The sequence below is a fragment of the Thermobia domestica genome, chromosome 12 (genome assembly GCF_964235325.1).
Source record: "Thermobia domestica chromosome 12, izTheDome1.hap1.1, whole genome shotgun sequence".
Lineage (NCBI taxonomy): Eukaryota > Metazoa > Arthropoda > Insecta > Zygentoma > Lepismatidae > Thermobia > Thermobia domestica.
In genome coordinates, this window is record NC_137465.1 from 110,794,118 (window position 1) to 110,819,271 (window position 25,154).

Consider the following 25,154-nt stretch of genomic DNA (forward strand, 5'->3'; position numbering starts at 1 on the left):
AAAGGGTTTCCAAGTTTCGGTGGCGGAACTACAAGACTTGGCAGAACTTAACTTTACATTAAGTATGCTCTGAATTTCGTATTTCCCTTGTTGGCTGCCTTTGTACGAAAACCAAATAACTTCAAGGGTTGTGAAGAAAATTATTTTTAAGTACAGTATGTTGTTTCGTTTTTATCTGCCATCTAAATGACATCCTCCAAGTTCACACGTTTTTGTTTCCAAGTAAATATTCGCCATTTCCATACATTAATAAAGCAGTGTACCATTGCTTATTATTACTAGTGACGCTGTGCATTGTACAAGCGAACTTAAGTATTATTATTATTATTATTTGCAGACTCAATGCTTTGTTGTTCATCAATTTCACTGATTTTAATTAAAACGGGAGTTTTTTTTTATAATGTTTTTGGTTTAACAAATTTCATAAATCAAGGTATGATAGTTCACTCCTTTATTACTGCAAAATATGTGCAGTATTTCCCCAAATCGAATATTTTCTTTCACGAAAGTTATCATAGGACTTATTTTGTGAGATTGGGGATAGTTTATCCTTTAATTCTTGACAGGCTTTGACCCCAAGCATTGTGGACTATTGGGAAATCTCAAAGAAAAAATTCACTTCTTATTGCTTAAAAATGTATTAATTTTGATGAAAGTTATCGAGGAAAAGTATTTTCTCATTCATTATATTATATAAATATAATTTGAAGTTTCGGAGAACTTAACCCCTCTTTTTTATTTATTTATTTATTTTTGTCTTTGTCTACCATAACCAATAAGAGCTGGTCGTCATTATACATCATGTTTTATCACAATCGAATAACTTTTAAATAGTTTATACTAGAAAATTATTCGGTATATATATAATTGTGTGTGTGTGTGTGTGTGTGTGTGCAAATTTGTAATCTTCTTTCATCCCTTCCCTCGACTGTTGATGAATTTCATCCCCAAAGAATAAGCCGAATACTGGTGGAGTACACACACAAATTTTAATTAAAATTGAATGTTACGCGCGTTCTCACGGAACAGACGGGCGGACACGTATACGAATGCCGATTGTATTGAATGGTGGAAGCTCACTATGCTCATTTCAATTATAGTGTGGTGTATCTCAGTCAGCGCTTGTGTAAGTTTTTTTCTTCTTATTATTATTTTTGTTTTTTGTCTGCTATCAAATGACTTAGGATTTTGTCTAAATCAATATGATTTCGCTGATTTTTATTCTTCGAGTCGTACAAATCACCTTCGACATCGGATTAAATTGTAGTATACAACGGAACAGTAATCACGTATGTCCGCTTCCTCCGAGGAGCCTGAAAGTTGAAAGTTAATGTAAAAGAAAGAAAGAAGTTAAAAAGAAAGAAGAAAGTTGATGTAAAATAATTTTAAAAGAGATTAGGAAAAAAATGTAGATGAACATTGTTAGATGACAAATCGAAGGCGTGCCGAAAAGAAGGATTGATAACCATCTCTTAATCTTTGTTCATTGTACCTATTTATCTAACAACATTTCAATAACACCTAGAGCTTCAAAAATGATGTTCAAATTGTAGTGTGATATTTATTGGTGTGATTTTAGCATGTATCCCATGAATGTTGCAAGTTCCTTAATCGCCAGACAAAATATGCAATGATTTGCATATTTAAAATTCAACTTAAAATGCTACAGAACATCCATATTATTCAAATGTAACCATTACACTTAAACTATTCCTTTTGTGCTTTTAATTCTTGAAATCTTTATCCACCACATTATCTTGTCTCAAGAAAATAGTGGTATTTGTGGTTCAATATTGACCATTTTGTTATAGTCAAAGGAAAGTCAAGTTAACTGTATTAAGCCTGTAAGATAGATTTTCATACAAGCATCCGCTGTGTTCTTTGCTTGCGATTTGCTGAATAGCAAATTGAGAATGTTGTTTAAGTACGGTTCTAGTGTAACTCAACTTTCTGTTGGCTACACATAGAGATCGCAATCAACGAACGCAACGGACGCTTGTATGAAAATTCACCCTAATGTTTCAAATACTAGTGAAGCTTATTAAAAATATTTGAAAGTAAACAAACAACTTTTTCTTTCATGTACACTACAAGGTATCAAAAAATGATGTGCATATATTAGCTTTAATATAGATGTGATTCATTGAAATGAATATTTATGTATATTATTTATTTTCAGAATGGTGGTGCGAAGGATGGATATGACATGAATGTTGCTCCTGTTTGGCAGAAAGGCTATACAGGGAAAGGAGTGGTTGTCTCCATCCTAGATGATGGCATTCAAACAAATCACCCGGACCTCGCCCTTAATTATGTGAGTATTTATTTATTTATTTATTACATTTTAATAAATTTAATTGATTCAAAGGATACACTTATTTCTCTGTTTTTCAAAGCATTCTTGCGGTGTATACCGGGTGTTCTAAAAATGGAGCCCACGAACCATAGAGTACTATTCTATAGGTCAAAATAAAGCGAAAATGTTATATGATGGAATGTCCTCCGGGGCCTCCTTCAGCCGCTATGGGGAATCAAAATTTCTCTATGTGGCAACATCGCATATTAACTTGGAACCATTAGAACAGCTCTACAAATCCATTAAGCAGTTACTGATTATTAAGGTAATAAATGGTGCTAGTGTCAACGTCTGTTGACTTTAACTGTTATCTGGCAAGAATCGATGTAATTATTTGATGGATTGGTAGATCTAACCTACGGTTCTTTATCTGCGACGTTGTCACATAGTGCAATTCGCGTCTCCAGACGAGGACCCGAAAGATATATAATTGGTTTGAGTTGTAGAATAGTCCTCTATGGTCCGTGGGCGCCATTTTTTAGAACACCTGATATATATGTTTTTGCTAGGGATAACGTTATTGCCCAGAGGTATAGAGACGAGATACCCCAACAACAGGTCCGACTTTTCAGAGACGCAGTCTGCTCTGACTTCATCTTTATGAACGATAATGCACGTGCGTAATTAACGAACATGGTGGATTAATTTCTTGAGAGTGAAGCTGGCCACCGCATGGACTGACCAACAAGTTCTCCAGACAAGAACCCTGCAGAACATGCTTGGGATTTTCTAGAAAGATGAGTTGTAGTCTGCTACCCTCGACCAAGAAAATTCCAAAATTCTATGCTGTTTTCCGTGAAGAATGGAACAGCTGCCTGCAGGACTCTTGAAGCGTCTCGTAGAAATCATGCTTGTCGTTTTGAGACGTATCTGGCTGTTGTAAGTGATTTCGACAAAAAATGTTGCACATGTGATAGCATACAAATAAAGGCAAATAGAGTTATAAAATTTTATACCATGAAAATGTCGGCAAGGGTACATTACAACACTGAACAATAAATATGTTATGTTTTCATTTCGTCGTATGGGAACTAGAGGAACTTCAAGAATGGGATCTTCGTTTTCTTGGATTGCGTATATAATTGTGAAAGCCCGACTTGGTGTCATGTGAATGTTATTGAACCTCACTTTGCCATGTCTTGATTACAATTTAATAACGTTTTTACCATCTTAACAAAAAGAAAACATTTTTAGAAACTTGTTTTCCTCTCCTGTAAGTATAACGATTTAATATCTAAGTTTGGAATTTGTAATAACCTTGCATAGTGCCATTGGGGAAAAAAAAGAAAGAAAACACAACTCTGTTGAATCTGCAACACCGTTTATGTGGTTGCATTACAGACTACGTCAAAGTCTTCCTGCCGATATTTGCATGGTACAGAACTTTATATCTCTATCTACCTTGGTTTGTACGGTATTATAGTTGTCTTTGTTCGTGGAACGCACTGTAAACACATTTAATAGTTTCAAAATTTTGCGTGCTGAGTCTTGATGGTGAAAGTCATGAAAACATCTTGACATTTGTCCTATGGAATATTGTGGCTTTTTTTCCTTTTCTTTCTGCATATTATTAGTGTAAGATGTATTTCTAATAATCGAATGGACTTCTTTGCTTTTCCTCCTTGTTTTTTGCATTCTCTATGCAGTAGTTGATCTCTGGGGGTTTCAACTTTGGAGAAACTTTTCAGAGGATTGGCATTCAAGAGAGGAAAAGGGTGTCGAAGGAACAAGCTTTAAAACTTCATTACCGAAAAAAGAATCTAAGTGCGCTAACTCAGATAAGTAGATTACCTGAACTTGAATAAATCGATTAATTCGAATAATATTGAAGCAGCTCTCCAAGAAAGTAGCCTGATTGCTTTAACATCAACTGAAAACTCTGTCTCGAAGCTTCATTTTCATTTTTCTTCATCTTCTTTTCCTCTCTTGTGAAGTTTTGTGAAACCGAAAATGTTCTTGTAAATGTGATTGGGGAATATGGACTCTCTCGTTTTCGTCTTTACGTAGAAATTTCTCTGGAAGAACTTTATCTGTGAAATATTAAGATTATTAGGAAATCGTTGAGAGGAATACAATGCTAAAAAAATTATCAAACTTTTATCTTTGTTGAAGAGAAAGGAAGAGTTTCAGTACTATCTGATCATTATCGGGGTCTATAGAGAAAATTTGGCAAAGCAGGGAGTAGAGTTTAAATCTTTAGGGGAGTTTTTGTTGATTCAGTTCAGTTCCCTTTGTTGATATTAAAGTTAAGAAGTTTATTGTTAATTTCAAGATACTTCAAATATACAGGCTCTAGCGTGCCAGTCCAATGTCAGAATCTTCGTTATATTCATTATTTTGAAGATAATTTGCAGTACAAATGAATTATGCTTCGGTTTGGAGTTTTTCTCTTTTTCATTGATCAAGTGTTAAGTTAGCTTTACTAGTCCAGTCAACGAAGGCCAAAAATCTCTGATTAGCTAAAAGAACAAATTGTATAGTTTTGGAGTTTGGCACGGTTGTGTAAGGGGAGTCCCCTAAACGACACTAAAAGTCTCCGAGGGAGGAGGTCGGCAGGTGGTAGAGCAAGGTTTGAAGATAGCTTTTTCAAGTTTTTTTTTTTTTAAATATTAAAAAAAAATGCTTACCAAAAATATTTCAAGTACAAAATTTTACTACATTAAATTCCCTACGAAAATAGCCCTACACATTTTTTTTATATATATGGAATCACTAGTTTAGAAGATAGATGGGGATGAAAAGTACATATTTGTATATAGTACATATTCATATAAACTAAAATATTCAAGTAAGCATCAGAGAAAATACCGTGCCTACACAACAATATACAGAGGTAATACACGATTTCATGCAACAAACACACTAACACGCGGGATGTTGGCGTAGACCGCTTTTGTAGAAGTCGCATTCCACATCTTGCTTAGTTCTCCTAACGCTCCGAGCGTGTGCAGGCGTAGCCTGTGTGTCTCGTGTTCGTGCGTTATACGTTGTATTGCTAACAATTACACAGATTAAAAAAAAATACAGAAGATACTCTTTTTGTCATAAATTTTGATACATCCTACCCACACAAAATACGCTCTTTAATCAAATTGATATGATTTTAAAAACTTAAAGTTGGTACTAACTACGTTCCAAAAGTCGTTTTAACTGAGTCAGCGGCGTGAAAACTATGAATTCGACACTAATCGTAGTCATTTTTGACATTAGTGTTTCAACCGTTCTCTCCTCCTGCCCCCTCGATGGTTGGGGCTGAACTTGGTTATAAACGACATCGGAACTGTTACCGGTCAACTTAAGACCCCGAGAACTATCGACTCAACACTAATATGGGTCATTTTCGATTATTTTTACATTTACCTCTTTCCCAAGGGTCCAGATGGGTGCCTAAAAAACATCAAGAGTGTCAGTATTCATCGCAGTGGTCCTTAAAACTATGGATTTGATATTAATATCGCTCACTGAGGTTCTAAGAGTCTTACTCCTATTTGGGGCTGAAGATGGACTTAAAGGCAATCGAAACTGTCACCAATCAATTTAGGAACCCCGAAAACTATGGATTCGATACTAATGTCGGTCGTTTCCTGTCTGCTCTCCTACTTCTCCGTAGAAGTGCTAAGAGGGTCTTGCCCATGCTGGAGGCTGAACTTGAACTTAATACGGCATTAAGACTGCCATTAATTAACTTTACGACAATAAAAATTAATGATTAGTTGTTAATATCGGTCGTTTTCGATATTTTTACATGTCACCATTTCACACACACACGCCTGGATGCTACTGAGGGCTTAAATCATACTTAAACGGAACCGGGAGTGTCACCATTTAACTAAAGAATCCCGAAAACTATGGATTCGATATCGGTCGTATACAATCATTTTATATGTCTCCTCTCCCAATTCCCTAGGTGTGCTAAAAGGTTTTACCCTCACTAGGGGGCTGAACTTGGACTTAAAGTGCATCGGAACTGTCACCAATCAGCTCACTGAACCCGAAAACTAGGGATTCGACACTAACGTCGGCCATTTTCGATTATTTTGTTTTCCCTGCCCGTGCCCCTTCCCCTTAGAGATGTACTAGTGGTTTTACTCCGACAATACTTTTTTTAAAAACTGTTATATGTGTACCAAGTTGGGTTAAAATCTAGACGTTCCAGACTTATGCTGGAATACACATGCATACATATACATAGATTTATATACATATATTGTGTTTATCCTCTTTATCTCCTAAACTACTAGTTCTATGAAAAAATATACAGGGCTGTGTAGGCTATATCGATTATTTCCGCATAGCAGTTAAAGTTAATAGACATTGACATTAGCACCACTTATTATCATAATAATCGATATAGCCTAACTGATTGATGGTTTTGTAGAGCATTGATAATGGTTTCAAGTTAACCTATGACGTTTCCACATAAAAATGTTTATCATTCCCAGTAGCGGCTGAAAGAGACCCTGGAGAGTATCCCATTATGTGTATAGCATTTTCGCTTTATTTGACTTGTAGAATAGCGTTTTGTTGCTCGTGGGCGCCATTTTTAAAACTGATATACATTTCAGTTTATATTTGAATCTTAAAATATTTAGGAAATTGTTCTAATTACTCCGAATTCATTCTGTATCAGGGGTGCCCCTGAGGGAGTTACACTCTGTAACTCAAATGTTTCATTGGAATTTTAGGATGTCGAGTAAGTTAGTTCAAACGTTTAACCTAATTCGCAGCTGTACTGTTCATTAAAATTACAATAGTATAATTATGAAAAGACACATTTTAATCAGCGAAATACCCGAAGAAAGGATATTGAAGATCCGCACCATTAAGTTTGATTTTGGAAGGGCATGTCAATATAATGATTCTTAGAGGACTGTGAGAAAATTATTTTCCTTATTCACATTCCTTTATACAAATTTGTCTTTAAATGTGATTGATATCTGTTGATGTCCATATATTGTAAGGTTCTACACTTTTTTGTGCCCTCAGAATTAGGTTAAACGTAAATTGCTATCAAGGACATGTTAAACTGAATCAAAATTGACGTTAAATGTAACGGTCGTTGGTGAAACAGAAAGCAGTTTTTACTTTCGTAGCTTTCTTTAAAAAAAGAAAAGAAAGAAAAAGAAAAAAAGATTCCAAGTCCGCGTGATTTGTTTACACGGCTACGTAAATTTCGACCCATGTACACAGGAGACACTCCTATAAGGTAAACAGTTTTGTTTTCAGAGTGTAGTTAAACAGCGCAACTTTAAAAGGAACTGTGATCACAATTCCTTACAACAGGTGGAAGTTTTTGTTGAACAGAAGTATTTGTCTTAGAATAACAATGGATATTTTGACGTTGTGTTATGAACTTCGCAATCTGACAGTTTGACGATGTGGATGTTGCTTTTGAAATCCCTTGACATAGCTGTCTTCCACTTCTTTCACGTTCTTTCGAGATCAAATCAAGAAAGATGTTTTTTTCTGCCCTTCTTTTTTATTTTTAAAAATGTGCTGTCTGAGTCAGTATCTTATTCATGTTGGGGTAAAAGTTGAAGAAAGAATTGAAAACTGGAATGTATCAACTATCAGATCTGGTTGAGCAAGCAGAAGTGACGAAGACTCTACCTTTTCTTCAGCACATCGTAAAATGTGTTAGTAGTTTCTTTATTCAGTCAATTTTGTATGTAAAATATCAGAAGTCGACTTACGTTTCACCTGTATTCTAAAGAAATTCTGAACAAAGGTAGTAACCGGCTTCTTTGTTTTATCATATAATAGCATCAACCAGAACAATAGTACTTTCAGTGGTCAGTGTACACATTCTGGCTGAAAGATGGAGCGCTTGCCTGTGATGCAGACGTTATTTGATTTGATTCTTTACTTCTTTCAGCCATCCTTTTATTCTGGATAATAATATGACCACGTGCTTTCTCTTCTGTTTCCTTCCACTACCTTCATTTCTTAACTTTTTGAATATAATGCACTGATATTTGCAATTTTTCTCCTTATCTTGTAAAGTCCATGTCTGTGACGATCGGAACAAAATGCTTCATTTTATTCTTATTCACGCAATCAAATTTAATTTATTTCACGGGTTCTCAATTTAAAATCCGATCATCGTTAATTAGAACCGTTTTTTAAAACTTTAATAACACTGTAATTTTGATTGATTTGTGTTTACGTATTTTTACAGCAGTGAGGCTATATAAGACGAGATCTACAGTTTAAAATGGTATCTAAAACACTGTGGTGCGTTCGATACTTTTCCAGCGGAGTCGAATTCGAGATTCCTTGCACTAAAGCCATGTGCGCTAACCCCTAAACCAAGGAAAGGAACAACACTGTAATTTGGTAATTAGTTCTATTCTAATGAAGTTCTTAACTATAGTTACGTTTTTAAAAAAAATATGGTGAAAATTACTTTCAAAATATTGGCCAATATTATTTCTGCTTTAATAAATGGTGAAAGCAATATTGATATGAAATGTATTTACCTGATATTAACACTGACTGGTAAATAATACACTTCATACTGATTTGTTAAAAAAAAAAAAAAAAGTATTATTCGAATTTCTGTTTAGCTAGTTCAGTCAAAGGTTCTACAGTTTTGTATGTTATTAATGTGAAGTGTGCTGTAAGAAATGTACAGGGTGGTTCAAGAGCGTGGAAACACCCTAATAAGTGATAAACGCTGCAAAATGTGACCATATTAACAATGTATGTAAGGAGTAAGTTTGGAGAAAATGTTTAAGGACACATCATAATGACGTCCGCTGTCTTGAATTTTACACAATTGTCTTAAGTGGAAACCATAACATATGATATGTCATTTTAATAGTATTGTAAAAATTTAATGGCACTGCTGTTTTCACTATAGCGCTAACCATTACGAAGTTATCACTGTTTCTTTGTTTACAGATAACTTACTAGCAGAAAATGTTCTTGACTCACACAGAATGCATTGAAATTGTGGTGATCTCAGGAGAATGAAGCACCAGGGTGATTACTGATGATTTTAAGAGCCGTCTATTGGAAAGGACTCGCTTTAGTGATGTTACTGTATTCGAAGTGTTGAAAATATTCCAAGAGACCGAATCTGTAGCAGATCAACCCAAGACTGACGGCGATAGATGAGGCAACAGTGTTGGCATATTTCAGTAAAATTACAAGAGAAGCACGCGTAATGTAGCCCGTGAAAGTGGTGTTAGTCCTACCCCAATTATGCGCATTGTATCAGCGAATAAGTACAAGTCATATAATCTGAACTTCACTAACATCTTACAGAAACAATCCAGATTGTCGTCTGGAATTTGCCCTATAGAATACAGAGCGGCTACGACAAAACTGCACTTTTACTTCTGACGTATTGTTTACTGATGATTCGAACTTTTACTAGTCGGGCGAAGTAAACAATCAGAACGTGCGGTACTGGTCGGATAGTAATTCGCGTTTGTTTGACGCATCCGCAATTGTTCCCGGCAAGGTGATGGTGTTGTGCGACGTATGGGGGAGCATCTCAAGAAATGCATTGTGAACACATATTCCAACATTACAACCGACACAGTGCAAGGTTTTACGTGACTGGCAACTCAGAATGCATCTGACAATTGACCAGAATAGGGAACAGATTTAACACGTCCTGTAACAGTGCATGATCCTTGCTTTTGTCTAACCTCTTTTGTTCGAGGTTCAACAAAGAAACATTCGTAATTTTGTAATGGTTACTGCAACAGCAAAAATAACAGTGCCATTCATTTTTTTCGATTTAAGGCAATTTCGTAAACTTTAAGAGGGGGAACGTCATTATGATGTATTCTCAAACATTTTCTCTTGTCCCTATTCTCCATTTATATTGTCACTCTGGTTATACAAGTATTTTGCAGCGTTTACCAGTTAGCAGTGTGTTTCCACACTTTTGGACTACCCTGTATTGTGAAAATAAACTCTACACAATACTTTAAGAATAATATTTTTTAAAATTTTAATGCAGACTCCTTTGTCTGTATCATAAACTTCGTCTTTACATCTTCAAAATTAATTTAAATCCATTTCCTTTGCACTGCGGCCGAGTAACCAGATAGCATACATTCAGCTAGCATTCCCAACTGTCTCCACCAATACAACCTCTTTCATTACCAGAAAGTGTTAACCGAAGTGACTTCCCTGTTTCCTTACAATGTTGCGTTAGCGTTGAAAATTTGTAGCTTTGCTAGGAATCGAACTCAGAATCGTGTTTCCTAACAATTCAGATGCACAGACGTTTGAAAAATATCCTTTCCTCGATTATTCAGTTTTAGAAAACAAAGGTGGAAAATGAATGGGTGAAGTTGCTTTGAACATATAGCAGTGATGAATCTTTACATTTCTGTATATACTGCGATATTAAGTCCAGTACAGTATACAAATTTACTCAGGAAAATAACATTTTTAAATTGAAAGTGAGATTTCTTATATATGGATGGACTAAACTTGCTATTGATGTCTAATCGAAGATCTACATTTTCATCTGTGCCTATTTATATTTCTTGTTATTGAAGTTTTCCTATTTGTAAAATTCCCAACAACTAAGTTTCAGTGCATCCTTATTGCTTTTGACTGATGAAAACGATTTGTTGAAGCTTGTTTTTGGTCTTTCTTTATTAGTCTAAATGAAGGGAAATTCTGCATAAATATCTCTTATCAAATTAAAATCGATGTACCATTTTAAAATATTCCGTAAAAAATATCAAGATTTATTTTTTGTCTTCATATTCCGATTATGATCATTTTCAGAATGATTTCTAAATCATGATTTAATAATTACTTTTTCCTGTCGGTTAATTGAGAAAGAAGTGATTTGTTTCCTGCTCATTGTCACCAGTTCTGTCTTTCTAGGATTTGTATTGATAATACACTGTGGATGTCTTGTGATGATTCCTCCTGAACTTGAGGCAATTGTGTTCCATTCTTGAAAGATTGACCTGTATTTGAAATTCTTCAAAATTAAAACGTTTCACTAGTCACTACTTATACTATAAGTTTATAGGATATCCTTAGTTATTTGCAGAATGCTGCATAATGTAACGAAAACTTAATTTCATTCTCTCGAACATACACTCGTCTATATCAAAAGTTAACTACCAAAAAGGATTACAGAATGAGAGCTTTTGAAACCAGTGCTGAAGAAAATTCTTTGAGCAAAAGGAGACTGCAAACATAAGAATTAAAATGGTTGCATAGTGTAGATATATAGTCACCAGTAGAACTGGGTCGATAACTCTGTATGTTCTTTTGTCAGTTACTTGCGAACTAGTTAACAAATTTTAGTTTATTTCTATTGACAATTATTCAGTAGTATTGAGGGGCACGTTAGCTGAGTAGTAGAGCTCTTACCTGTGGTGTGCGGAGGTCCCTGGTTCGATCTCCGACCAAGTAATTTTGTGGTGGATAGCATCCTGTCCTTGGGTTTTCTCGGGGTGCTTCCGTTTCCGCCTACAATCTCCGCCAATTCTTCCATCATTCACTTGACTTAATCATCCGTCTCCCTTAGCCTAAAGAGCATAATCGTGGGACTTTAAACTGAAAGACATTTTTTTATATTCAGTCATGTTTTTCAGTTCGTTCTGAAGTTAGTGATGAAAGAACATGTAGGGCTAGGGCACTTATCTGTATTTGTTCACGTTTAGTGTTTCTTTCCAGCTATATAAAACCTGAATCTACAGTTTAAGGTAGAGTCCGAATTACCTACTGCTTCTCCCACTGGAAATCGAAGCCGTAACCGACTGCGCCAAAAGCGCACTCGCTAGCCACTAGATCAGCGGGGAAAACCTAATTTTGTTGGTGGTTGTACGTAGTAATAAGCTATGTTTCGTCACAGAGTAGACCTATATTGCCTGCAGTTAAATCTAGATCTGTGAGGCAGACAGACAGATTCCGAACAAATAGAGAATAATGTACACGCAGTGTTTAAATTTTAATTCGAAATTTCGGAGAAAATATCTGTGACTTGTTGAAAGCAGGGGCGTCATTTAGGGGGGCAGGGAAGGGCATTTGCCCCCTCTGAGTTTGAGATGTATATAGATTTTATCAATAGAATAGTAGTAAATCAGTGAAAAACTCGAAATTTTACTTATATTAAGGGGTCTTGCCCCCCCCCCAAGCAAAATCTGAAATGACGCTCCTGGTTGAAAGGAGGAAAATATAAAGCAGATTCGTAAGACATATATAATAACTAGTGCTCGGATTTATGTGTACTAAAAATACTGATAATATGCATATAAATGTGCACTATAAATGAAATAATATCCTTTTAAGAAAGAGCTTATTTGTTTCAAATTCACTTGTTTACAATATGTACTAATATTGTAATATTAAAATGATTCGTAAAATCAGTGCAGAAATATACAAATACCCTTAGAATATGCACTAATCTTTAAAATTTGCGTTTATATATATATATATATATATATATATATATATATATATATATATATATATATATATATATATATATATATACACAAACACACACATCTTTTTAAAAACCTGTGTCTTACTGATAGCAATTCGGAGTGAATTTGCAAAAGATAGCATCTACTTGGAGGCGGAGGCTTTAATCAATTCTTGAAATCCTTTTTTTTTTTTTTTTTTAATTCTTCAAATTGTTATATAAATGAATGATTATTATCTTTACCACAGTTCATAGGCCTTTTGGTTCTGCTGAATACGGATTAGGAGATACAAGTTGCAATCTAATAATCGTTTAGTGAAATATTAAGCTTTGGAACTTCTGCATGTCACGTAAATGTCGTTGATCAGTCCATGTAGGGTATACAACACATAAAAGAAGGAATAAAAAGCTTCATACAACATTTAGCCTATGCTTGTCAAGGTATGAATAGATGCGGAGACCCTATGGTGGACACTTGTTTGATTATGCTTCTGCATGTGATATACTAGAAGTTTCATGTGAAAGTATAATCTTTCGTGTGTGATCAAGAAGGTGTAGAAGAGGAAACAGAATAAAACCGTGACCTCTCTGTTGACATTTAAAAGTCGAAAGAACGTACAGTTTATTTAATATTATTTTTGATACGAAAATCATATGTTCTCTGCTTAATCAAGAAAATGTACGGCACATATTAAAAATGGAAGTGATACTCTCCGAAGAATTCTTTTACATAGGCCTTTACAATGATAATTAATTACTCTGCAAATTTTTGAATCTCGTTTCTTGATTTGGTTCACGATTCCTTTTCTTCCGTGTATCAAAGATTCTTCAGAATTATTTTGTCAGATTTACAGGAGTAGGCTTCGTAATTGATTAACAAATCTTGGTTTATCTATTTATCTATTCTTGTTTAGTGTTAACGGTAATAGTAGATTTAGTAGAACCATCCCTGTACATGTCTGCCATCTATAGTCCTATTCATAATAAATATTACTGTAGCGTGATAACTTCGTAACTGGATTATCAGTTCATTTTTTTAGATCTTAACAACTTAAGATAAATGTCTGTGTTATTCTACATCATAATTTTCCTTTTTCGATCTCTAAAATCACCAGCATTAGGATAACATCAGAAGAGATCAACATTATTAGATTCAAAGTTTCATTTTATTTAATTTCCTACGTAAAAATTAATTTAGTTATTGTTAGAAGTATCTTCGCTATGTTATAGATGTTCTATTTTCGCTTTAGTTATTATAATTATTTTAAGTTTTAAACTTGATTTTGCCGCACCTCTAAATAACGAGATAGTAAAATGTTTTTTGCAATTATTGTTGTCGCAAATTTCATGGTTTTACCTCGTACGAAATCCATAAATACATTTAGTATTATGTACAATCCGCAGCAAAAAGCCTGCAACATGAGCATGTAAGTTTATTTTGAAATTACTACTAACAAAACAAGGAATCAACATAACGTCTAAGTCGCACGAATCAGTCAGGAGAAACCTCGGCGTCCTCACCTCCACACTTATTTTGGAGCAAAAGACTTCGTCGTTTCACAATAAACTCATAATGTTCATGTTGCAGTTTTTTTTTTCTGCGGACTGGCAAGACAGTGTGAAAATATTAAAAGAAAGAAAATTAGCGAGAGATTTACGTTCTAGGTTTTACAAAACAAAGGTCTGGCGACCCGTCTGCAAGTATGTACCAAATGAGTAGCATGGATGCACACGCAGTTTGTCACTCTGTTAATCTGAGTTCGTGTCTTGCGTTAAGTACACGGTGTATATGAATTAACATAGTCAACTGTTGTACTTTAATATATCATTGTTAGCCAAATGATTATCTTTTGTGCTTTCTATGCGTGTGATCCCGAACTCGATTTCCGTTATGGGTTATTTTTTAGATACAACCTGAGTAGTGGTTTGGATCTTACTTCCAGTAATGCCGTATTCATATTGTCTCGGTGCTGAAAGAAAACGTTAAACTTGAATTTCTAAATGTTTGTAATAGGTTATAAAAAAATAATCGGACTCAGATAATCTAACTCTTTTCATTTGTTAGTATACAGCTTAACATCATTGTGATTTGGCATTCTTCTGTCGATTTATTAGAGAAGTAAATATGCCCGTAAAAGTCAAGTAGTATGTATTAGTAGCAGACTTTAATGTAAGCTTTCTCTTTCGAAAATGTGCAACTCTTGCTTTTGAGAGAGACATTTATTCTACTTGCTAATGTTATTTATACAGCATGACTTTGGCTAATCTTATTAAGACAAGAGAGAGTGTTCTTTTTTAAAATGGTTAATTCTTGTGGATTATGTGATTTTATGCTTCGACTGTTTGCATTGGTTTTTGCTTCTTTGAAAGCAAAAATAGCTGTCGGACGTCGGCTAACATTACCCCTTCTCTCATCTCTAACATATGTCAAACATTTTATCGACCGAAAGCCTTAGGGCGCGTGGCTGGATAACAGTGATTTGAGGAGTAATTGCCTTAGGATAGTCACGCAGAGTGTGACTCTGACGGAAAACTACAGAAAATTGAAGTTGTGGAATAATCGCGCCTTCTCTTAATGTGTGAGTTTGTTTCTGTGTAGTGGTTGTATATGTTACGTATATCTAAGGAATGGCAAGCTTATATATGATTAAACAAGCCACTGTTGAGCAGTTCTAAAAATCGATTTTTTTTTTGTTGTTTTTTTTTTACGCAGCATGCTGTTTGACTTTTATATTATTCTTCGAAGAGAAATTTTCTCCTTGGCCAATCGGAAAAAGGCTTCCGTGCAATTTACAAATATAGCTGCCAATTTGGCTCTTTTTTAAAAGTAATTTTGTTTCTTAGCTTTTATTTTTTTAGTGCTTTATTTTCTTCGTCACAAATAAGATTATAGAATTTCAAAACAAAAAGAACTTGGTTTGAAGTACAATTTCAAAACAAGAAAACTTGTTTGAAAGTACTTTACGATTCGCAATTTGTATTTGAGTAGTTTCGTCTAATTTTGTAATCCTTCCAATTACATTGTTCATGCAAAACCGTTGAAATATTCCCAATGACTTGTTTTAATAAACTGAAAAATATAAACTGTTGTTGTAGGTCAAATGGTTGTAAATTTCGAACATGAATCTCAGCCCCCTTAGGCAATGTATCTTTCAATAACGATCTTTTGTCTTTATCTATATATATAAAAGAGAACGTACAAATCCTTTGTCCGCTCATCACGCTAATACGGCTGAACCAATTTCTTTTATTTTTGGGGGGTTATTAGGATTTGGACCCTAGATGGTTTTTATCATATCACTTTAATTTTCAATTACCAGTGTCTTGAGATAATTGACCATTCAGGTGTCCATTACGTACAAATCCTTTATTAGTTCATCATAGGTATAAAAATAAACGTATGTATATGCAACCCGCATGACCGTGTCACTCGGCGGGTTAACATAAATGACAGGCGTTATAATGGTTTTTATCATATCACTTGAAAGCGAAAAAGTAAAAATTATCTAAGTAACAAAGTTTATTGCGTTCGGGGGTGACCGCAGCGAAGCGGGGCGGGTTAACATAAATGACAGGCGATATAATGTTAACATTTACTGCAATCTTCTATGGTTTTTATCATATCACTTGAAAGCGAAAAAGTAAAAATTATCTAAGTAACAAAGTTTATTGCGTTCCGGGGTGACCGCAGCGAAGCGGGGTGAACGCTGCTAGTAGTTTCATATTATGATTTCGTATCTTCACGTGATTTCTGTTGTATGAAGAAAATTTGGCATACAGTTGAGCTGCTGTGATATAACAAATGCTTTTGAACTTTTGCAAAGCTGGTGTCATTAATAGCCAATCATAAACGGAAGAAATTAAGTCATGTATGCACAATGTGAGAGGATCTTCATGTCGTAGAATAAATTAATATTTTAAGATTCATACCAAAACAGAATAAAGAAACCAGCCATAACTTACTGGATTCGATATTTATCACTCATTGTAGTGAACTAACTTACTGTAGTATGATTGTCTAGTGTTTTCTTTGTGAGATTCGTAATTCTGTCATCTCGAGGTTTTAATTAACTGATATAGTTTGTAAATATGCAATTATTTCACTGATAATTTGTCACGTAAGTTTTGAATTTTATTACACATTTTATGACGTTCACGATACATAAATATTCGACTAATTAAAGAGAATTAACACATTCTTGGAAATGGGTCCACCAAATATTTAATTAGATCTGCCAATACAATTTGGTACTGCCAATAGTTGCTGTATAAACCTAGTTTAAGCTACGTCATTTTTAAGAAGCTAGATATGAAATAAATATGTAAGTGCTGTTAAAACATTTTTACGGAACTGTTGCATGGGCTTAAACTTTGGCTGTAGGGAACTTCTTGCGATCTTTAAAGAAAGAAAAAAATAACAGAACCTGATGTTGGCGCGAGTTTGGGTACAATACATACAGGGTATTAGGATTGCCACATTCTCATTTCAATAAGGGCATTACAGTTTATGCATTTTTTTTTTTTTTTTACTAATGAACGAAAAGCGAAAATTTTGCTTTTATTAGAAACATTGCTAAAGGGGAACACGGTGGCTCAGTGATAAAGTACTCAGCTTTGGTGGTGCGCGGGTCTTATTTCAATCTCAGCTCATGCAAAGTGGTCTTTGTGGTGGAGTAACCTCATGGGTTTTTTTGAGATTTTCCCGTTTAGTTTTCATTATTCTACCATTTCATTCATTATCATTATAATCGTCTCACTTATCCTCGATGTATAATCGCGGAACGTCAAACTGGAAATTTTCATTTGAAAAACGTCTCGAACTCTGTAATTTTCACTTCATAAATAATTTTTTTCAGCATTGGATCTAAAATGTGTATTGTTGACTTATTTTTGAACAATTCAAAGAAAATTACTTACTAGTGAGCAAATAGAACGATAAAAAAGAGAATGTACTGAGACTTTCTAAGATCGTCACCTTAGTAAGATCCTCGAATCGTATCCTCTATTAACAGATTCTTAGTATACTACATATGAAGAATGGAACTGTCTTGTAAATATACGATTTGCGTACACAACTTTTGGCGCGGAAGACATTGGTTCGATAGTCTGTTCTCATGTGATTCGGATCCTATGTTAAGCCGTAGTATACCCTAGATAAATAAGACGCATATTTGAATTTTACGCATTTTTGTAAATAATTTAATTTTATTATTTCACTCGACTTTATTTGTACAATATTTGATTTCGATTTTTTTTTAGTATTTCTTCTTCAAGATGTTTGCCCTACATTTTCTAGTGAATATGTTTTGTAATGGCATATAGCAACAGAATAAGGACAACAAATTAGATAATATATAGGGTGACGCCGAGTCGACTGACATTTCAAACTTGAATTTTGCGCAAACGTAATAACTTACATTGGTTGGTGGGGTGAAAATCGAAAGTGGAAAGAACGCCACGTTATTTGGTCAGTCGCAGTGGAGCATTGGAGCACAGAATATCGTGTTACCTCAGTTCGTAGGCCTGTGCCAGCCTTTTTAGACGAACCTTTAATGTTGGTCTCTCCACCTTCTCAGGAGTTCACACTGCTCTTGGAACTCCATGTTTCACGTCTAACACACTACTTGTCTCATCCTACTTCTTCACCCAAGCCAGTATGGTACGAAACGGAATCTTGCCATATCAACCAACATTGGTTTCTTATTTAATAAAAAAAAAAAAAAAAATACATGAGCAAATGATTTAACGGAAAATTTTTATTTTGAGTTTTTAATAAATAAAACACTCTAGATATATTTAGAGAATATTCTCTGGTGAAATGAGTAATAAAATGAATATATAGCACTTATGTATTAAATATTTCAAATACAGACCAGAAATAACAATTTGACATTCAAACCGGTGGCGTCATTTGGGCTTCAGAGGATAATTCCCTGGATTTGGGATATGTATAAATTTTAATCAATATTAGAATAATATAGTAATGAAAAACGTGAAACTCAGCTTATATCGGATAGTCTTGCTCTCGAATTCCCGTAGAAAACGAAACCTATAATGATGATACTGATTCAAGCCCCATTTTGTTGAAACATACCTTAATAAATACAATGTACTTTAAGTTATTACCAAAGACAAGTTGGTAATTTTAAAATAAATAACATATTAACTCTCTTGTTAGATGAGTTTGTATTGTTAATGGCTAAAGTTTGAATACATATATAAAACAGATTCATATAACCATATTTAATGTGGCTTCCTTTCTTAAAATGAACGTTATGTAAAACGTGAGGGTTATCATCACCCTGTGCGAGGCAGTGTAGTTGAGAGCGGATTGTACTCCGACGGTTGTTCTTACAGGGTAGTCTGTGTGCCCACCAATTGCGCTTTATTCAAGCTTTGGTCATGGTTCGGAACTCATGTAAATAATAGTTCTTCATAACCTCGGTATTGCATAACAATGTAAAACATAATCACAAACTCCAGCTGCAGTTTATTACTCATCCTGAACTGTGAACGTGTGTTAACAACTAGGCCAGTTGTTTTACTAAATAAAATAAATACTGGAAAGGTAAGTTAGTAGTAAGAGTCATATTTTTTATTGTTGATTTTTATTTTGACTTGCTTTAAGTTTGGTTTTCTAGAAGGATGGAACGTCTAGTCAGAGAAAGAAAAGAATATTTATCAATTAACGTAGTATCGTCGTTCTGATCGTAATGAAGTTTCCAGACTCTCGCGGCTAAATGCTTAGCGTCTGAACCTTCGGCGCTAAGAGCCGTACTCGACTTCTGTTGTAACTCATATGGTCCTGTTCCACTTCAAACTAGAAGTTACGTCTCTTGTACGCTCGGTACTGAAAAGACGTCAAACTCAACTAAAGCAAAACGATGTTTCCCTTGTTGTTATGTAACCCACATTCTTACCCTGTTTTGTTGGTTGTATAACAGGAAAGGCGTAAAAGCGGAGATCAGGCTTGGCTAAGTTAATATTTCAATAACATGCAAAGAAAGGTAAAGGAAACTATTCGTTGTTTCTTTTACCGCCATTTTCTTGCCTGCACTTCTTGATTTTAGCAAGCCGATATCTAAGAATTTTGGGAAGTTTCAGGTGATATGATGACTTTCTGTATCTACAGTGGTCTGTATATTACTGCCTCCTGCATTTCTTTTATTATAACTTCATGTTCCTGCTTCTTCCATCTTTCGTGTAATTTCATTTTTCACCATGGCCTAAAGCTGAGTTCTCATTTCCAATATAATTTGTAATTATGTAGTAGTAAGGTGAGTGGCCAGCTATGCTTACTACTTACAACGTGATGAATATTTAGAAATGGATAATTTTATTTTTAAAATCGGAACAAACCAGTGTTACGAGCACATTAAGTATCTTCTTCTCATTAAGCTGTATGATTGCTGAACTAATCAAGTTAAATGCGGTGTATTTTTACCTTTGTTAGCATTGCGCTACAGTGCTCAAATTTCTACGACTTTTCATCCATTCAAAAATAAAATTAGCATCAGGGCCGAATAGTAGGGTGACCATTTGCGAAAACAGATGTCGATCTAGGTTCCGTCATACAGATGCAAACAAGTATGAGGTTGATGTGTTGATAGAGGTAGAGAGAAGGCAAAGAATATTTCAGATACGTGCACAGGATAATGGTTTTTGTGGTGGTACCTGGCTGCAGTCATGGCAATAACTAGTATGCATTCCTGACTTGCTAATGGTTACTTCTGATGGTGCTTTAACGTAATGTACTATAGTAATTTCCTTCAGAGTAAATTAACCAGTCAACATATTAAGGTCATACATTGCTTCAGATGTAAAAATATCATATCATGCATTGCGTCAGACATAGTTCGTCGTGGTCCTGTCCGAGCTAACTACTCTTTAGACACTCAGCTTATCACCAACGCTGCTTATCTTGCAGAGTCAGTCACTTGTACGGACTGCCGTAGGTGAAAGACGATTATTATTAACATATCCAACTGATTCCCAAATCAATATATTACACACACAAAAAAAAAATACAACCTGAATTCTGTAGTCACATTTAGCTATATTTTGCTTTATGTGATATATGCTACTCAATTATACACTTAGCTTACAACCCTGGTTTATTTATTTATTTAATATTGTATTTGTTTTAACTAAGCTTATCTGTTAACGTCTGTTTTCAGGTATATTAACTCTTATTATCTCCTTTAGTCAATTGTATATACGTGAACAATGTAGATAATGCATCTTTAACATAACTGTTACGGAGTTCAAAGTATGAGGTTATACGTTGATTGTGTAAACATTAGGACTCAAGAATTTCAACCTTGTTTTTAATTTTGGGAATGTATAACATCGCAGGTTTTCAGTAGAATAGAATTATTTTGTTGACGGCTCGGAAATCAAAATATGCTTCTGACGGTTACTATTTATTCAAGAGTTCAGCCATATTAGATAAAATACCTTTCAATGATTCACTATTTATATACGTACGTTTACTTTGTTTACTTGAATTATTTCTTTCTTATTCTATTATTGCAGCAGTTATCATAATTCTTTTATTTTTCCTATTATTCAATTTGCTTAGACCATAACTGTTCATAATAATATGTTTTTTTTACTACTTCACAAAATCGTTTACTAATCATTAACATTATTTTTATAGCAGATGCTATTTGTTATTGCGAATAATAACAATAATAATACTGACAATAAGAAAATAAAAAATCAACCCAAGTTGTGATCAGCAGTAACTGCATTTAATTGCTCCCTATAATATTGAAAACAATACCAATTAAGAGCATGATTCCCTTACCGCGTTCTTTTTCCCCTGTAAGCTGCTCTACATTGTTTCCCTATAATGTCTGGCATTGGATTAAAGGACTCTCATTGACTTAAGCTCCGTGGAGGTAGATGAAGAAATTAAAATGCAGGACCAAACGTCGTTTCGCCTCATTAATTCTTGAATGTTACCGCTGGCTCCTTCATTGTGTATTGATGGTGAAAGTTTAAATTTTGCTTGAATGTATGCATTTTAATGGCCGCACTGATGTCGTTCTTGGTATTAGAAAAACTAGATGAAAATTGAAACGGAGAGATCCAAATAACAGCCTGGAAACCGTAGATATTCTTGCATCGAAGAATCAAGGTGGGGCGGGGTATAAAAAGTCTATTGTTTCACATGTGAATTCCCGGATATCTGCCGATGGCATTGGAACATTGAATATGGATTTTGGCTTTAATCCAGATAATCTGGCAATTGTCCATTTTTCGATATTAGCAGCGTTATGGTGATCAAGTTTGAGAAGCAATCGTGTTTCACACCTGAAGTTCATTCATTCACATATTGTCAAGTACTGCACATGAGTTAACTACCTACAGAACTATTGTATGCTCTCAAAAGCTCCCGCCGTGTTTTGATCGTAAATTAGGCTATCTGGGCGTTTCTACATACGTGAACCTTTTTTAATGGTGTAATGGCATTACAAAAAGCAGAACGTGTACTTTTTCTGTAGTCTAGGGTCCAATACATATTTTTTTTTCAGTTTGTCGTTGATCACGAAAGTTAGAGATTAATATACACAGTCGTGTTTTAAAAAAGGGGGGTAGTATATACCCGAATCTTGAAAGCCCTCTTGTAACATTTGCTCGTGGGATGTATTGGTTTCTATAGACTTGCGAGAAGGACTTACAAGGAGACGAAGAGTATACTTATATTTCTTTCAGAAATATTTATGCTAATAATATAGTGTAGGGGTTTTTCATATTTTTGTGATCCTGAGTACGCAAAATTAATAATAATATTAAGTACTGTTCAGTATTGAGCTACCTGCCTAGGAATCAAGGAAGTGCGCATGGTTACCTTACTGTATTTTTTTTCTTTGTAAGCAGCTCTACATTGTTATCTTATAATGATGAGTAATATTAAATATTGTCATTACTACGAGTAGTTTGATGTTAATTATTCCTAGCTAGAAACTAAGTTGAGAATATTTGAAGCATCCCATTCTATACTTTTATGCGATAACATACTTAGGCATGTAATAATGCTTAACGAAGTAACACATTTATTTATATTTTTATTTATTCATTCATTTTTATTTTTTACTTTTTACATGTAAATTTATTGATTGTGAAGGTAGTGAACAATGTTTCGTCTCTACGTCAAGCACCAAGTCGAGTACACCGAATTTGGAATTCTGCGGATTTCAAGGTCTTTTTAAAAAGTACATCTACAAGTTTTAAAAAAAAATGTATATTTCTATTTTTATCATATTATGGGTAATATTTAATGGAAATTTTGTATGTGTTATTGTCTCAATTTTTTAAAGGATCATTACAGTCACTCTAGATAGCTTTCTTTCACTTCGATGGAGAGATGTGTGAGTAATAAGTTTGACAACGGGTTCAACACAGGTTATTGGGAATGATGACTTGTTAAAACTACTACCATACTTTTTCAACATGCGTAATAGTTGATGAGAGCATTATTGGTGCACATAGGCGCTTTGTATTCCTATCAAGACAAATGTTATAGCATATGTAGATTGCTCTGGGAAAATATCTTTTTACATTATAGTAATTATTTTAGACTTGGAGTACACTTATTCCGTCGTAGATGTATCGTTAGAGTTCTTGTCTAACAAGCAGAAAGTCCTAGGTTTGAATCATGTAGCCGGTCATCTTGATAGGTTTTGCAAAACTTTGTTCAGCTCTACTACTAAATGTCAAATTGGTTTATCTTAATAATTATAGTGTTCATATCAATAACTTATCTTTATTTAAAAAAAAAGAACAATGTTATAAATGAACAATTGTTAATAATTCCAATCTACAGTAGCTTTTCTGTAATACGTGGAACATAGTTAATAGATAATCAAATCATGTTTTTAAGAGAAGTTCACGATTACTATAATCTTTGAAATCATAATAAGTATATAATGTCACTTCCTAAACATTGAATTTTGCTTTTATTCATTTAAAAAGTAATTTACTTTAGTCAGTTATAACGCAACTCAATTTAATATCAGATCAGTGGTAATTCGGTACGTGTAAGTAATTAGTTCTTAAACGTACACAGTAACTCTCAAAATTATACCCAACTGATGACGGACTAAGTTATCATTTTCGTCATCAAAACTTTCACTTACTTAGCTACTTTGTAAGTCTCGTATGCAGTAATTCTCCATGTTTTATCGTTCTTTTCCTTTTCTACTTATTCAGGCATTTGTTTTCTATTAAAGAAAAATTGCTCCAGAAATAGTAGCCGCTGCTTGTTTTCTCTTTACATATTAATATGTGTATATATTTCTAAATTTATTTAAGAAGTTGATACTAACAATTTATTGCTTATGCGATTCCATATAGTAATTAGTACTATAAAATATTTAGGTATTAATTAGGTGGAGTATGATTAGCCACACATCCGCATACCTATTTCACAGTATATTTCTATGAGTTAAACAAACATGGAAACAAACTTTGCGTTAGCATAGTAACTAACTGTTGCATTGGTTTTGTCAGAAACCAGATCCTTTCATATGAAACGAGTTTATTTGTGGTGCGTGGTTATGCGTGTTTGTTGTGTATACATGTAGCAGTGTTTGTTCTATCCTTTTAGCAAGTTTTCTGTTGGCGTAACGCTGAAGCTTCGCAACAAGCTACATACTTTTCCCAATTAACATTAATTTACCATACGTTGCCAAAGTAACTTGTGAATCGCAGAGAATGCAGGAAAACTCTAGTGCATGGAGAGAAATGGTTATTTCTGCAACTTCAAGTAATAAGGACTAATCATTTGTTATTTTATATGTCTACGTGAGCGAACTTTGAAATAGTGACGTTTCACTTCAGTGTTTAATTTAGCTTCGTGTGGGTGTGTTGCTACATAATTCGTATAATGAAATCGAAAGATCGAGATATGCGAAGAAAATGAAGAGGACAAATCGACGAAGAAACTGTTGTGCTGGGCACGGTCTGGATTTTCTAACGCTCGAGCGATTGTAATTTCTCAGGAATTCAGAGTCTCGTAACTTGACGAACGTGGGGTTGATTTCGTGTTTTGCTTCTAGCATTTCGTCATCCACCCGTGTGAAGCAGTGAGAAATTAACGTGAGCTGAGTTTCAGTGATGATACCTCTGTCCTTTGTAGTGACACTTGACGTTCCTTTACATCCGTTGTTCTACATATTTACTATCTTTCTTCTAAAGAATCTACATTATTTCACCCTACTTTCTTCTTCTTCTTCTTCTTCTTCTTCTTCTTCTTCTTCTTCTTATTATTATTATTATTATTATTATTATTATTATTATTATTATTATTATTATTATTACTTTGGCATAATACAAGAATACTGAATAGATATATTCATAATCGTGTTGACCATAGAA

The 25,154-nt window shown here is 34.2% G+C and overlaps 1 protein-coding gene across 2 annotated transcripts in view; it reads left to right on the plus strand.

The window, feature by feature from the left end:
• Fur2 (furin-like protease 2) overlaps positions 1 to 25,154 on the plus strand; it is a 1,527,485-nt gene that overhangs the window by 1,111,514 nt on the left and 390,817 nt on the right. For both annotated transcript variants that reach the window (XM_081733991.1, XM_081733993.1), the window contains exon 5: positions 2,180 to 2,314. In XM_081733991.1, the coding sequence (XP_081590117.1) occupies positions 2,180 to 2,314 (135 nt within the window). The remainder of the gene's footprint in view (positions 1 to 2,179; positions 2,315 to 25,154) is intronic.